At 59.8% G+C, this 15118-nt stretch overlaps 2 protein-coding genes across 3 annotated transcripts in view; one reads left to right on the forward strand and one right to left on the reverse strand.

The window, feature by feature from the left end:
• Positions 1 to 482: 482 nt before the first annotated feature.
• PARVB (parvin beta) overlaps positions 483 to 15118 on the reverse strand; it is a 98627-nt gene continuing 83991 nt past the window's right edge. The window contains exon 14 of the transcript XR_007494846.1: positions 483 to 496. The gene's annotated coding sequence lies outside the window, so the exon portion shown is untranslated. The remainder of the gene's footprint in view (positions 497 to 15118) is intronic.
• SHISAL1 (shisa like 1) overlaps positions 1877 to 15118 on the forward strand; it is a 31350-nt gene continuing 18108 nt past the window's right edge. The window contains exons 1-2 of one of the 2 annotated variants that reach the window (XM_049771713.1): positions 1877 to 1944; positions 14452 to 14543. In XM_049771713.1, the coding sequence (XP_049627670.1) occupies positions 14480 to 14543 (64 nt within the window). In that variant the 5' untranslated portion in view covers positions 1877 to 1944; positions 14452 to 14479. Of the gene's footprint in view, positions 1945 to 2591; positions 2667 to 14451; positions 14544 to 15118 lie in introns of those variants that run through there. The other variant, XM_049771714.1, reaches the window with a different exon arrangement.

Here is a 15118-nt window from a genome sequence, read left to right on the forward strand (position 1 = left end):
GAGCCTTGGGGGGGACTGGGTTGGGGTGCAGGGAATAGCCTGGTTGAGTCAGAGACTGCTGTGCTAACCTGCCAGGGCCGCGTTGGCCCCCCAAGCCCCACGCAGCTGGGACAGAGTGGAAAGGGAGACGGCCTGGACTTGCACTCGCCTGGCTCACTCCAGCCCCGTCACACACCCCACACTCACTGTGGGGCACGCTCCCCGTCTACACACCCCAGGCGAGCACACGCGACGTAAGTCTGGCACACTCCAGCGTCCACACCCTCACACGTCCACCCATGTCTGCGTGTGCCATAAATGCACACCCACGCGGACACCCACCTTACAGGCCATACCCGCACGGCCCTTCACAGCCTGAGACAGACATACACTTGTGCCACGCATGTATACTTCCTTACACACATTCACACATACTCACATTTCACCTGACAACCCCATATTGTACTCTGCACATGCTCCTCTCCCCACAACAGTACTGTGACCCCCCATCCCACAGCTGTGGACCCCAAACAGGCGTCTACCACTGCCTGAGCCCAGCCAGGCCTAGTTTGCGAGGCCCCAGGGTTCCCTGAGGGCTCAAGGGTGCCCCGAGGTTCCTCCTGGAGCCACAACTTCTTCAGGGATGGAGTGAGGTTATTCCAGAAGGTTCTGAGTGGCCAGTCTCAGGGCATGTAGGGACCAAGTCTGGTGGTTGCCTCTGGCTCTACATTCTCCCATGGGGGGCCCACCACCTCCCTGTGCCCCCCGCAAGTTACTACGCCAGGGGCAGACTGGCAGGCTGCCTCCCAGGTCAGGGCTTCTAGGGGCGTCCCAGAACCTGTCACCCCCATCAATCTAAGCTTGGAAAGGCTAAACCGTGTGTGTGTGTGTGTGTGTGTGTGTGTGTGTGTGTGTGTGTGTGTGTGTTACTGTGTGTGTTTGTGTCAATGTGTCAGGGTTCAGCTCTGCTCTGGAGTCACATGTGGGTAACTCTGGGAGGGTCCCACCTCCCTCCTGGAAGACACCTGATTTGAGATTTGGGGGACTCACTCGTGGGACCACATGGCCACCCCACTAGCCTCATCCAAACCACAGAGGGCTTCTGGCCAGGATGGGGGGTTACCAGGTACAGGGCACTGATCTCAGATGGCAGAGGGAGCCTGGAGCCTCTTGGGTGACAGTGAGGTCTGGGGGGGGTTCTGTGCCCGGGTTTGGGGTGCAGCAATGACCATGGGGGGGGTAGGGTGGGAGGCTGGGTGGTGGAGATGGAGGGGTGGGGCTGGGAAGGTGGACCAGGGTTGGAAGGAAGGAGGGAACCCAGAGAAGACACATAAAGCGAGAGAGAGAGAGAGAGAGAGAGAGAGAGAGAGAGAGAGAGAGAGAGAGAGAGAGAGAGAGAGAGAGACCAGGAGAGAGAGAGAGACCAGGAGAGAGAGAGAGACCAGGAGAGAGAGAGAGAGACCAGGAGAGAGAGAGAGAGAGAGAGAGAGAGAGAGACAGAGAGAGAGAGAGAGAGAGAGAGAGAGAGAGAGAGAGAGAGAGAGAGAGAGAGAGAGAGAGACCAGGAGACAGAGAGAGAGAGAGAGAGAGAGGGAGGAGACGCGGCGCCGCGAAGGGGGAGCCTGGGCCGGGCTGGGCGGGCAGGCGAGGGCAGGACGCGGCTCGGCTCGGCTCGGCTGGCTCGGAGCGGGGGCAGCGAGCACCAGGCACGGAGCAGTGGCCCCGGGCCCCGGGCATCGGCGGCCGCGCGCACAGGGCCGGGACCATGAGGGCGGCGCGGGGCGCCCAGTAGCCGCGGGCGGGCGGCGGGGCGCGCGGGGGGCGGCCCCGGCTCCAGCCCCAGCCCCAGCCCCGGCCCCGCGCCCCCCGGGAGAGAGCCGGGACAACTGTTGCGGCGGCTCGGCGGGGCGTGGGCGGCTCGGACCCGTGCCCACCCACCACCCACCCATCACTCGGCGGCGCGAGGTGAGCAGGGGTCGGGGCCGGGGTCGGGGCGCAGCTGTCACCGAGAAGGAGGGGCTCGAGTGCCGCCCCTGGGGGTCCGGGGCGCTTTGGGGGGGCCTGTGTCTCGGGGGGCACCGGGACAAGGACCCCCCCGGCGCTGTCACCCGAGATCGGGCCAGGGCGCGCGGTGCCGGGGCGCGCGGTGCCAGGGCGCACGGCGGGGACCAAGCCGGCCACCGAGCGCCCCAGTCCGCGAGCGCAATCGCGGGGAGCCCCGAGTGGACCGACTTCAGCCCTCCTCCTCCGGGGGAGCCCCTGGGTGCGGCTGGCTGCTCGGGCTGGCTTTTTTGGGGGGGGTCCCCGGCCGGCCCCTCCAGGCGGGCGCGCTCCCCGCCGCGCCCCCAGGCCCGAGTCCGTGTCGGCGGCAGCGACAAACTCCGGAGCGCCCCGGTTTCCATGGCGACCACCCCCCACTTTCCAGGTTCTATTTATTCTGAATCTGATTTTCATCATTATTAGTATTTGGTGTTTGTTCCTCGGCCAGAAGGAAGAAAGGAAAGGGTGGTGGTGGGGGAGACAGAGAGATAGTGATAGAGACACACAGAGAGAAAGAGAGAGGCAGAGAGAGAGAGAGAGAGTCAGAGAGAGACAGAGACAGAGAGAGAGAGGCAGAGAGAGACAGAGAGAGAAGCCAGCGCGCCCCGGCACCTCCAACCAGCGTCTCCAGAAAGCGCCAGGCGCTGGTAGGTGGGTCCCCCTTGGGGGTCCCCTGGTGCCCGGCGGGGTGGGGGGTCACCCCCGGGGCAGTGGGGCGGAGAAGGGCGTTATATAATCTGCGGGGAGTCTCTCCAGCTGGTTCCAGCTTGGTTGGCCTCTCTGATGCTGTCTTAGTTGGGTGTTTCCTGGAGGGGTCCCCAAGTCCCAGGCAGTGGGAACCGCCCTCCGTGCAGCCCCATCTCCTCCAGCCGCTGTGACCTTGAACCTCGCACTTGCTGGGCCGCTGAGCTTCTGTATCCCCACCTGGGGAGGACTGGGAGAGTCATTCCTGCCGCCCAGGGCAAAGGGGACGCCCCACTGAGTCCTTTTGGCCACACTTCGATTGAGGACCCCAGGCAGCTGCCTGCCTTTCTTGGGTCCCCAGTTTCCTGGGAAAGCAGAGAGCACTGGGTCCCGTTTGCAGTCATGGATACCCCAAGATTTGGGGTCCACACCTGGCTGCCAACTTCAACTCAGTGGGGCCCCAAAGAAGGAGAATTTCCTCAGACCCCCAAGTCCCTTCCCTGGGCTCAGGCAGCCGGGAAGAGTCTCCAAGCAGACTGGAATGTCGTTCAGAGGCAGGTGTCTGGGGCGCGTTCCAACCGGCCAGAACTGGGGTCCCTCCTGCACCCCCAGATCCACCGGGCATCCTCAGAGCAGATCGGAACCTGGACACTGAGGGGATAGGACTGACAGATGCCAGTTAAGGCCGCTCCTGCCTGGGATCCCCGCTGGGCCCCGTGTGGGAGGGGGAAGGGGTTTGGAGTCAGAGGTTCTAGAAAGTTCTCTGCCCTCCTGGCTGGAAGCCCCAGATGGGGGAGTCCCTGCTGGTCCCTGGAGGTCTGTCTTCCAGGTCCTGCCTCTGCCTCTGCCTCTGCCAGCTGGGTGGGAGGGGACGCAGTTGGGCTGTGGGCGTTTGTGGAAATGTGTGTGTGTGAGGAAGAAAGAGAAAACGTGTGCGATGGGGTGTGTTTGTGTGTGTGTGTGCGTGTTGGGGTGTGTGGATGCCAGAGGGAACCGAGTGAGTCCGTGGGTGGGAGAGTGTGTGAGTGTGTGGAAGAAGCCGGGGGTGACGTGATGTGTGAGAAGGTGCGTGAATGGGAGCATGTGTGTGACTGGGTGAGACTGTGTGTGTCTGTGGGTGAGACTCGGATGGGACTGTATGTCCCTCACCTGAGGTCCCTAGCCTGGAGGACTGGCAGCTGGAGTGAGGGGTGAGGTGCCTCACTGGGGAGCAGGAAGAGGAGAGCGGGAAGGAGCCAGCACCTGCTTATGTACCCACCAACCACTGCCCCTCACCCACCAACCCTTCCACACATCTTCTCTATCCAGTCATCTACCATCCATCCACCTATCTCTCCATCCATTTGTCCACCCTCTGTTAGACAGTCCACCTACCCATTATTCATCCCTCTGTCCATCCATTCATCCACCCGTGTATCCATCATCCATCCATCCATCCTTCTATCCACCCCATCATTCACCATCTATCTGTTCTTCCATCCATCCATCCTTCCATTTGTCCATTCCTCTGTCCATCCATCCTCCATCAAGCATCCATTTATCCACTCATCGATCCATCCATCCATCTATCCTTCTGTCCATCCCATCATCCACCATCTGTCTGTTCTTCTATCCATCATCCATTCTTTCATTCTTTCATCTCCCTGTCTGTCTATCTGCCCTCCCATATTTCCATTCATCTACGACCCACCCTCTGTCTGACAATTCTCCTGTTCACCTGTCTACCTACCCATTCATCCACCCCTCATCCATCCTTCCCTCCATCTATTCGTTCATCCTTCTACTCATGTATCCATCCATTCGTCCTTCTGCCATCCCATCATCCTCATCTATCTGTTCTTCCATCCATCCATCCATCCTTCCATCTGTCAGTCCATATGTCCATTCATCCATCCTTCTCTCTGTCCATCCTTCTTTTTTTTTTTTTTTTTTTGTGGCTTTTGGGTCACACCCGGCAGTGCTCAGGGGTTACTCCTGGCTCCATGCTCAGAAATTGCTCCTGACAGGCACGGGGGACCATATGGGACGCCGGGATACGAACCGATGACCTTCTGCATGAAAGGCAAACGCCTTACCTCCATGCTATCTCTCCGGCCCCCCTGTCCATCCTTCTATGCATCCTTCCAACTGTCCATTCATTCCCCCACCCACTTCTCCCTCTGTCCATTCTTCCTCTCTTTCATCTGCCCGCCACCACCCCAGTTTTCCTTCCCTGGCCTCACCCAATGCCACCTCTCTGCCACTTGAGAAGGGCCAAGATCACTGTTGCCGGCCCCTAAGAAACTGGCCTGGGCCAGACCAGCGGGGAGGGAGGCTTACCTGCCTCCTCAGAGCTGGGAAGCACGTGGGGCCTAGAGGAGGAGGAGGGGGGGGTGATTTGGTCTGAGACGCAGGAGCCTGGGGGTGTCAGGGCAAGGATCATCTGGAGCAGCAGTGAGGACACTGGGGTGTGGTCTGCTATGGGGAGCACAGGGGGGCAGAGGGAGGCAGCTCGGGGGCAGGGGTCTGGTCTGTCTCTCTTTAGGGCACTCCCACCGCCTAACAGCTGGGGGGACCCTCTCTTAGGGATGCAGGGGCATGAGGGAACAGAGCACCAGAAGGAATGGAGGACCTACCAGTGGGGGCCTGGTGGTGGATGGCAGTTAGCGCCCAGAACCCCGGCTGCCCTGCCTGCACTGGGCACTGTGCCCAGCAGCCGCCTCGTGCCATGGATCACATGGTCCCTACCTCCCAAACCCTTAAAACACCCTGGTCCTGGCCTGCCAGTGCCTGCGAGCGAGCGCTTGCATGCTCCTTCTCCTGCCATGGCTCAGTGCTTCCGACAGTACTTACATCCTCTCCCTGAGGCGCTGATCTACCTCTATTAATCTGACCTCTCTCCCTAGCTTGGTCTCAGGGTTTTCCCAGCCCAGATGCTCTTTCTGAAAGAGTCTGAGCGACAGCCCATGCGGCACAGGGCTCTGCTCCCTTTCCTCAGGGCCAGCTAGAGAGAGCGAGGAGGTGACCCGAGAGCCCCATGTGCCTGGCTGCTCTGTCCTGAAACCTGAGAAGCTGCACATGAAATGGGGTCAGTTCTGCCCCCAAACGCAAACCCCAGGACTGGGTCTCGGGAGAGCTTTTGGGGGCCTCTCCCTGGGAGCCCCCATTTCCTGCCTCCAGCGGGTCACTGCTCTGGAGGGAACTGAGTGGACAAGAAGTGGAGGCCCGGCCCTGGGTTCACACTCAGGCGGGGACATGCGGGGACACTTGGTCCCAGAGGGTCGTGGCTGGCCGTGGCCACAGCCGTGGGTTTTCCCAGGACCCAGCCAACTGGGCGAGCCTTATCCTGAGCCCTCTGCCCCGTGACTGGAGGGCCTGCAGCTCCTTGGATACGTGGTTGGTTCTCCCCTCCAATTTTCTTTTCACACAAAGGCTGCAGCCGTGCTCCCCACCATCATCTGGCTGCAAAGAGCCAAGAGGGGGTGCAGGTGTCCACCGTCTGCTTCTAGGGTGGGGCAGGCTCCTCTGTACCTCTTTTTCTGGGATGTAAATTCTGATCACTGTCCGTCGCCTGTCCACACAACCTCTGCCCGACCGCACGACCTCCTCCTGCCCACACCACCTCACCGCCGCACCTCCCTGCTCAGAGGCGCAGGAGACACTCGACAGGAATGCCTGAATTTCCCTGAATTACACCCGTTTAATGCTGAATTAAGTTCTGGGAACTCTTAACACAACCCTGGGAGGAAAAAAGAATTTTTTTTCCTTTTTCTTTTTCTTTTTTTTCTTTTTTGTTCACACTTCCCTGGAAGGAGTGAAACCGGCATCTCTGCAGACAGCACCACCATCCTGCTGTCCCCCTGTCCCCGGCTGGCCTGCAGGGCCCAGGGAGGGGAGAGGGGAGACCGCAAGTCACCCAGAGGTGAGGGTAGGGGGGCAAGGGGGGTTTCGTGCTGGAAAAAGTTGGTCTCCAATGCCAGATTTAAAGCTCCCGGCCACCTGATAGGCTCAGGATAAAGAGTCGCTTCCTCAGAGGCGCAAAATAAAAAAGGTCCTTGGCCTCACCCAGTGGGAGATTCCTCCCGGTGACCCCAACACTCACACGAGTCTAGTCTGAGCTTGGCTCTCATGCCAGTCAGCCCTTCCCTTTACCCAGAGCAAGCAGCAGGCAGTGGGGCTGGCGTCCTGCTCAGGTGCCTGCACAGGGCCCTCAGCATGGGGGAGTGTCTCCCACTGGGCCCTACTCTATCTGTGGAGAACACAACAGCAGACTTTCCAGCAGTCAGTGTGGGCTTCCTGGAGGAGAGGACTTGTGGCCTGGCCCCTGAAGGATAGTTAGAAGTGTGTCAGGCAGAAAGGGTAAAAGGCACTTAAGGGGTGCTGGTAGTCTGGAAGGAAGCTGCTTCCTTCCTCACGAAGCCATGGAGGCCCAGAGCAGAGATCTCGGGGCTGAGCTGGGGCTTTGGGAAGGGGACCGAGGGCCACAACCACCCAGCTGTGAACCCGCAAATCAGGGAGGGGTCACTCTGAAGTCCTGGGAATTGGGGTGCAGGGTCCCTCTGCCCCCTGGCAGGAAGTCTCTGGTCACCCCCAGAATCCTAAGACCCGAGTTCAACTCCCAGCTGCTCCGAGGACTCCATTGTTTGTGTTCAAAGGTCGGAGGCAGTTCCTCTGGGCAGAACTGCCGGGAAAGAGAATCTGCTCTCTCCCGGGGTCCCTGGGGATCTGCAGGGATCTTCGGGGACCCAGCAGCTGCTGAGCCAGGCGGATGGGCGGGGCCAGGCTGAGGGCATCACTAGGACAATGTGGGGCCACCACAGAGCTGCTGAGGGGTGGAGGAAGTGGGGCTGGAACCACCAGGTGTCCCTCTCATCTCTGCTGGGGTCTGGGGGGCACAGGCCATGGGGGTGCTGGTGCTTGGGGGGCCCTTGGGTGCTGGGGCTAGAACCCAAGCCCCAGTGTGTCACACAGGCTGCCATCCACCATCTTGTCGGTTTTCAATGGCCCGAAGTAAGTGGGTTCTCTGCTAATAGTGCTCTGGCTATTAGATGCCCCAGGCATTGTGGACTGAACCAGAAAATTCATCCAGTGTGGGCATCGATGTGGGGGCTCCTGAGCTGTTGTAGGGGTGAGGCAGGGACTGAGCTAAACTGTGTGGTTCATCTCAGCGCCCGCTGTAGAGAACATCTCCCTCTTGGACATTGGGGGTCCCTGGTGCTGGTGTCCCGGGGCCATAGGGAAAGGGGCCCGGGGATTCCTACAGCAATAAGCTTAGGGAGCTGGTCAGGGTCCCAGCCCCAGCCCCACCCTGCTGGCTGTGTGGCCTTGGGCGAGGCCCCCACCTCTCTGGGCTCCCAGCTAGGCACAGGCCTGGTGCCAGCCTCTTTGCCTTCTTGCAGTGAGACTCCAGCTTCTCCAGGGGTGCGTGGCACAGATCCTGGAGCTGAGGAAGTGATAGGAAGTGATAGAGAGCAGCTGGCGGGGTCAAGGCACGGGCAGAGCAGGGCAGGGGCAAGCACCCCGAGACACTGCTGAAGTGCTGAGTCAGACTAGGCCCAGATCTGTGGAGAGGGAGGAGGGAGGAAGGGACAAGTGTGGGTGCATGGTGGGTAAGTGGGTGGGGGTCAATGGAGAGAGGGAAGGGGGGAGGGACAAATAGATGGATAAATGATGGGTGTGTAGATGAATGGTTGTGACAGGTAGAGGGGTGGATGGATGGATGGGTAGATGGGTGGGTGGGTAGATGGATGAATGGATGAGTGGATGGTTGTGTGAATGGATAGATGGTGGTTGGATTGTGGGTGAATGTTTGGGTGTATGGGTGGGTAGATATGTTGATGGGTGGATGGGTGAGTGGATGGATGGATAGGTAGGAGGGTGATGGATGGACAGGTGGCTGGGTAGGTGGACAAGTGGATAGATGGGTGGGTGGGTAGATGAATGGATGGAGAGATAGATGGATTGGTGGATAGATAGATGGATTGGTGGATGGATGGATGGATGGATTGGTGGATGGATAGATAGATGTATGAGTGGATGGATGGGTGGATGGATGGATGGGTGAGTGGGTGGATGGTTGATCATGGGTGGTGGTGGTGGGGTCTGATGGATGAGTGAAATGGTGGATGAGTAAAATGGTGAATGGATGGATGAGTAGGTTTACAGACGGATCGAGGGATGAGTGAGTAGACAGATGGACAGACAGACAGGTGGATGGGTGAGTGGACAGATGGCTCTGTTAGCATATGGTGGGTGGATGAATGACAGGGAATGGGTGGGTAGGAGGTGGCAGATGGATGAGGGTGTGTGTGTATGCATGTGATTGTGTGCATGTGAGTTTACTGTGTGTATGTTTTGCGTGTGTGAGTGTATGTGTGTGTGAATATGTGTGTGTTTGTGAGTCTGGCATCAGGAATATGGGTACCTCTACCCCACAGTATCTGTGGACCTCATGTGGGAGGCTGGGGGAGGCTTCAGTGAGCTCATTCCTAACTCCTCATCCTCACCTCTCCCCTTTCACCCCTCACCCTTCACCTCTAATCTTTCACCCTTCACTTCTCACCCTCTCCTTATTCTACCCTGTTGGGTTTGGACTTGGTCCTGCGGGTTATTTGTGGGTCCAGAGGCAGGTGTGAGGCCCCAAGTCCACCTTTGTCTGGGCTGAGCAGGTGCCTTCATGAGCCGCTTGAGCAGGGCCAGAAGCGTCTCCAGGGGTTTGCAGCGATGAAAGGGACAGTGGGTGTGTGTGTGTGGCCCTCCAGGAAGCTTTCTGGAGCCCCAAGAGCTGCTCTGCAGGACTGAAGTTTTTGGGGAGGACCTGGCAGGGGGGGCTACACCCATGGGGCCCTGGGGCTGTCTCTGACAGTCTTAGGGTGTCCCTCACCTCCTCTCCCGGTGCCCAGCAGGCGCCCGGCCGGGGCGGGTGGTATAATCCTGGGCGAGTGGAGCTTTTCTGCCTCGATTCTACAATCGGACAATCTGTTCTGGATCGATTTAGAAGCTGAGGTGAAAAACCCAGAAATATCTCGGGGGGCGGGGGGGGGGGGGACGACAAGCTATTTTCTCTCCCTGCCAGGAGGAGGCGGAACTGTGGGTTATTTGTGGTGTCCAAGGGGGCCTGGACATCTCCCTTGTCCACGGGAGGTGGCATGGGGGTACTTGCAGGGACCCCACCCCTTGCCGAGGCTGTGTGCTCTGTGGTCAGTCCTGCCCTAGCCCCAGCCCCATCCAGCCTGAAGCCACGTTTTGGGCCCCCCCCCCCCCCCGGCCAGGACCCATCTCCCTATCTCTCCACACTCCTCCTGTCCTGCCTCTCCCCATTTACCCCTGCCCTGGGTCCTTCACAGCTGGTGCCCCTCCATGTTTCCAAAAGTGCTGGGGCTGGGGCTGGCACAGGCCTCACCGCATGGAGATGCCCAAAGCTGGCAGGTGTTGGACCATCTCCTAACCAAAGGCCTTGGGGAAGGGGGACCCCAGTGAGTCCCATTTCTCGGGGAGTAACAGGACCCTGCCACCTCCCACCCCCAGCCCCATACATTCAAAGCCAAGAGTCGAGACTCCGGAGCACCCTGACTTGGACCCGGGTCGCGGTGCCAGCAGCTGGGTGTCCTGGTGGCCAGAACCTGTCTCTTCCCACAGGTGCCCATGGCTCGGCCCTTGCAATTTAAGGGATGGGGGCAGCCCTGCCCAGATGGGTCCCCCGAGGCCGTTGTCAGTGCAGGATTTGGGGTGCAGCAGGCTCACTCCTGCTGTGCTGAGGACTGGTCACAGCCAGCCCCCCCAACGTCCATGTGCCACGTCCAGACACCTCCCTTGGCCCCTCAGACCACCAGCTCCTCACCTTGGGAAGGCACGTGACAGGCAAGAGGTCAGAAGGTTAGACCAGAGGTGAGGTGATAGATGACAGGTCAGAGATGTAAAGTGATGGGTCAGAGGTCAGAGGTAATAGCGGATAGGTCAGAGGTGAAATGTCAGAGGTCCTGATGTCATGTTGTCCCCAGACCCTCCTCCTCAAGGTGACCCACTCACGGGACCATGGGGTCCCTGCTCCTGAGACCCCCCAGTTTTCTCTAAGTGCTACTCCTTTGTTTTCACAGCTGGGGTTTGGGAGTTCAGTAGGAACAAGTTGGGGAGCCCTAGGAAGGGCCATGAGCAGGAGGATGGCAGTTCGTGTCTAGGCCCAGGGTCGGGAAGCCAGGCATGAGGTTGTTCTGGAAGATTCCCAAGAGACACTTTCTGCTACCCTGGAGTGTCACTGACTCCAGGAAGCCCTCTAGGGATCAGCACATCTGGGTGAAGCCAAGACTTGCAGAGACAGTGACTCAGCTGCTCACCAGAGGGACAGACATGCCTTTGAGGATCTCCCCAGTTGGTACCTGCTGTGGACAATGTGAAAAGGAAGTTTAGTATCAGCGGCAGGGTGTGGGGGGAGCTGGGATGACAGGAGTGGATGGAGAGAGACCGAGGTGAGGAGAAACAAGGAGGAGAGACGGGGAGAAAAGGGTGAGATTTGGGGGAGAGATGGGAGGTTTGGGGGACCTTCCAGGGGTCCCCATGGTCTCTGCTTTCTATTATTTTGAGCTGATTGGCATGGGTCACCCCACTGCAGGTATCACCCCACTGCTGCTCACCTGGGCTCCCTCCTGCCTGCAGGTCATTCTTGGGCGGTCCGATGGGACACACCCCTCCGCACCCCCAGGCCCCTCCTGAGCACCTCCTTGGTGGAGAGTGACTGGGGTAGGTTTAGAACATCTGAGCTAGCTGAGCCCTTCCGCTGCCTGCCCAGGGCTCACCCACCCGGCCTCACCCGCTCATCCCACATGCACAAGACAGAGAAACCGTCTTGGTGTCCCCGGGTCCCCTCCACCTGCGTGCCTTGTTTGTGCAAAGGTCCAGGCCCCTTCGTCTGGGCCAGCTCCAGGTTCTCACCCATAAACATGCTGCCCAGAACATTCCGGAACTTTCCGGAACATTCTGATCCTCTCTGGTGATCCTCACCTACCTGATGCTGTGGGCACTGTGCCTGGGTGAAATTCATGTCCCCGAGGAGAAGGTGCGGACCACGACACCCCTCCTTTCAGACTGTGGGCCTCGCTCCCCCACCCCTCAGTGGGCAAGAGCACAGGGCCCACCTCACAGTGTAGGGACCCACTTCCCAGTGGCCGTGCACAGATGGCCCAGAGAAGGTGGGGTACTTGTCCAGGGTCACACAGCCAGGCACTGCCTGGCCAAGGGTTGGGCCCAGGCTCGGAGCAATCCTGCTCCCCAAATGTGCGGGACCCACCAGAACCCCGGGAACCCAGCAGGAGTCCCCAGCCAGTGAGGGGTCCCGAAAAGCCTACAGGTGTCCATGGTGCCCCTCAGGGTGGGGAACTAGGGGACATCCGGCCTCTGCCGCCTGCCCTGCCCCCTCCCTGCCCCCTGTTGCCCTCCCTTCGCTTCATTCATCTCCCTGTTCTGTTTCTCTTCATGTCCCTCCTTCCTCCCCCTCCAGCCTCACCAAACCCAGACCCGTGTTTAAAAATAATCCTCCAGGAAGAGCTGATCGGGCTGACCACCGGCCTGAGCTGGCTGTGAATATGGGTGAGGGGTGTGGGGTGAGGGGTACAGGGGTGTGGGGTGAGGAGTGCAGGGCTGAGTGGGGAGAGGTGCAGTGTGTGGGCGACTCTCTGATGCCAGACTGAGAGAGAAGTGCACGGTGAGGGGGGCCTCTCCTCCCATTAGCCCCCCTCTTATTCTCAGGGGTCCCCCCCTGCCAGATCCTTCCCGAGCACTTCCCGGACCACGTTCCTGCTCTGATCTCCCTCATCCCCAGAGGCCCAGCCGAGGCTCAGAGCAATTAAGGGCTTTAGGGCCTGTGGGAGCAGAGGGGGGCCCTTAGGCTGATGCTTGCGTCACGCTGATAAGCACCCAAGAAAGGTCGGGCCTCAGCCCTGCCGCCTCCCCTCTGAATCTCTGATGCTGGCCCTGGGGACCAGCCTCTGCTCAGCTCAGGTCTGGGGGAGGGGACCCCGCTTTCGTGGAGCAGGGGGTCCCATATGGCCCTCAGTTCTGGGTCTGGCTATCACCCCCCAGTCGTTTCATGTCTGAGAGCTGCCCTGGTGGCAGCTTCACCCCTGCACCTGTCCCCTCCAGATTGCCTGACCTGGCTGCTGGCCTGGGGTTTGCAGTTGTGCATCTGGTGGGGGGGGGCATTCTGGGGGGCAGAGGGTCCACCAGTCAGGGACCTGGACAGCAGTGACAGCAGAACCACCCTGGTGGGTGGAGGCACCAAACCCACCAGGGGCCACTTGGGACCACCCCTGGGTGCTCAGGTAACCCATCTCCATACCAGCACACCGGGCACTGAGGGACAGACCGTGTCACACGCTCTACCTGGGATCGAGTCTGGGGTGCCCAGGGAGGGGGCTGGGGCCAGAGCTAGAGCACAGTGAGGAAGGCATGCCGTCGGCCTTGCACATGGCCTACCCGAATTTGATCCTTGGCATCCTATATGGTCCCCCAAGCCTGCCAGGAATGATTTCTGAGCACAGAGCCAGGAGGAACCCTTGAGCACTGCCGGTGTGACCCCATAAAAAAATTGGGGACCTGATGGACACAAGGGACACACAGCCAGGCCAGCTCACCCCAGGTACAGCTCAGGCACACGGGCTGGATCCCGTTCCAGGGCCGGAGCCATGGCGTAGCAGTAGGGTATTTGCTTTGCAAGCTGTAGACCTAGGATGAACCACGGTTCGATCCCCCGGCGTCCCATATGGTCCCCCAAGCCAGGAGTAATTTCTGGGTGCATAGCCAGGAGTAACCCCTGAGCGTCACCTGGCTTGGCCTCCCAAGAAAAAAACAAAAAACAAAAAGACTCTTGTCACCCTGGGCAAGTAGAAATCCACAATGGGCACCTCAGGACCCTGAGTGGGGGGGGGGGGGCAGCCACTGTGCTTTGTCTTTAGGCTCCCCTAACCCTAAGGGGACAGCTCTCAGGATCCTCCCACCCCAGGGCCTTTGCATCTCCCTAGCCCACAGCAACTTTGTGTGCTCAGTGTGGCCTTCGAAGAGGAGGAGCCTCTCTCTCCCTGACCACATCTAAGCAGCTCCACCCCCACCCTGTACCCCAGCCCCCCAACATTACCTCCCCTTTGTGTGCAAACAGTGGATTTCAGCCCTGAGGTACAGACACTGCATTTTGGCCCTCTCTAGGGGCCAAATCCCCCACACACACACACCAGCCTCCATACCCTTGGCCTGCTCTGTGGCTTGACTGTCCTAGGAGCCTCACAGGAAAGGGGCTATCTGTTGGGTCCCCCATAACTCAGCAGACCCCATCTCCCTCCTTTCTAGGCTGAGCACTTTCTGGGGAGTCCCTACCAGCTGCCAACAGGAGTTGTTGCAGGAGTCTGAGCCAGTTTTGGGTTCAGTGGCTTTCTATTTCCCCGCTCCCATTTCTGCACCAGCCGGGTCCCCCTGAGAGCCGGCACTGAACCCCAGACCCAAGAGTGCCACTGCCTTGGGGGGTAGTAAGGCCCCCCGAGGGATGCGTCCCTGCTGGTCTCACATCTCCCGCTCAGCATTGGGCACTGAATACTGAGCAGCGGGCACAGCCCTGTGAAGGAGGCTCATCCCCACCCCGAGAAGGAAGCTGGGGGGAGAGGAGGTGATGGCTAGGGACCCCCAAGCTTCCCTCAGGGAAGGAACCAGTGTCACCCTTCATGCCTGTCTCTCTGTCCCCCAACTGTCTCTCACTGTCCCCCGTCCTCACTCACGTCTCTCCTACAGGCGGACGTGGGGCTCATGCAGACGCACGATGACCAGCGGTGGCCGCCGGACTCTGCCTGTGCTCGCCGCCCTCTCGGCGCTGCTCTCCGCGGGTGAGCCGGGGGTAGGGGTCCACGTGGGAGCTGGAGCCCTGGGGGTCCCGGGGATGGCCCAGGAGGTCGGCCCAGCTCGGGGGCTGTTGGTGCAAGGGAAACTGAGGCAGGAGGGGCGGCAGGCTGAGGCTAACTGCGGGGCTGCTGATGAACCAGCCAGGGGCAGGACCCTAAATGTTTACAGGGGTTCAGCAGGCGGGTCTCACCTGGAGGGGCCACCTGGTCACACTGGGGCCCAACACCAGGCCTGGGGGGCTGTGTGCCTCATCCTGCCTCTCTGTCTCTATCTCTGTGTCTCTCTCTTTCTGTCTGCCTCTGTCTTGATCTCTGCCTCTCTTTGTCTCTGTCTCTGTGTCTTTCTGCCTCTATCTCTCTGTCTCTGTGTCACTCTGCATCTTTCGCTATCCCCCTTAGTCTGGTTGTGTCCTTGGCTGAACAGGTGGTTCAGGGCAAGGCTGTGAGTGTTGCAGTGCTGAGGCCCCCTGTAATGTGCTTGTTGTCCCTATAAAGTGCTCACTGCCCCCCGTAAAGTGCTTGCTGCCCCTTGTAAAGTGCTCACTGCTTCCTGGACAGTG

Source organism: Suncus etruscus, chromosome 4 (genome assembly GCF_024139225.1).
Source record: "Suncus etruscus isolate mSunEtr1 chromosome 4, mSunEtr1.pri.cur, whole genome shotgun sequence".
Taxonomy (NCBI): domain Eukaryota; kingdom Metazoa; phylum Chordata; class Mammalia; order Eulipotyphla; family Soricidae; genus Suncus; species Suncus etruscus.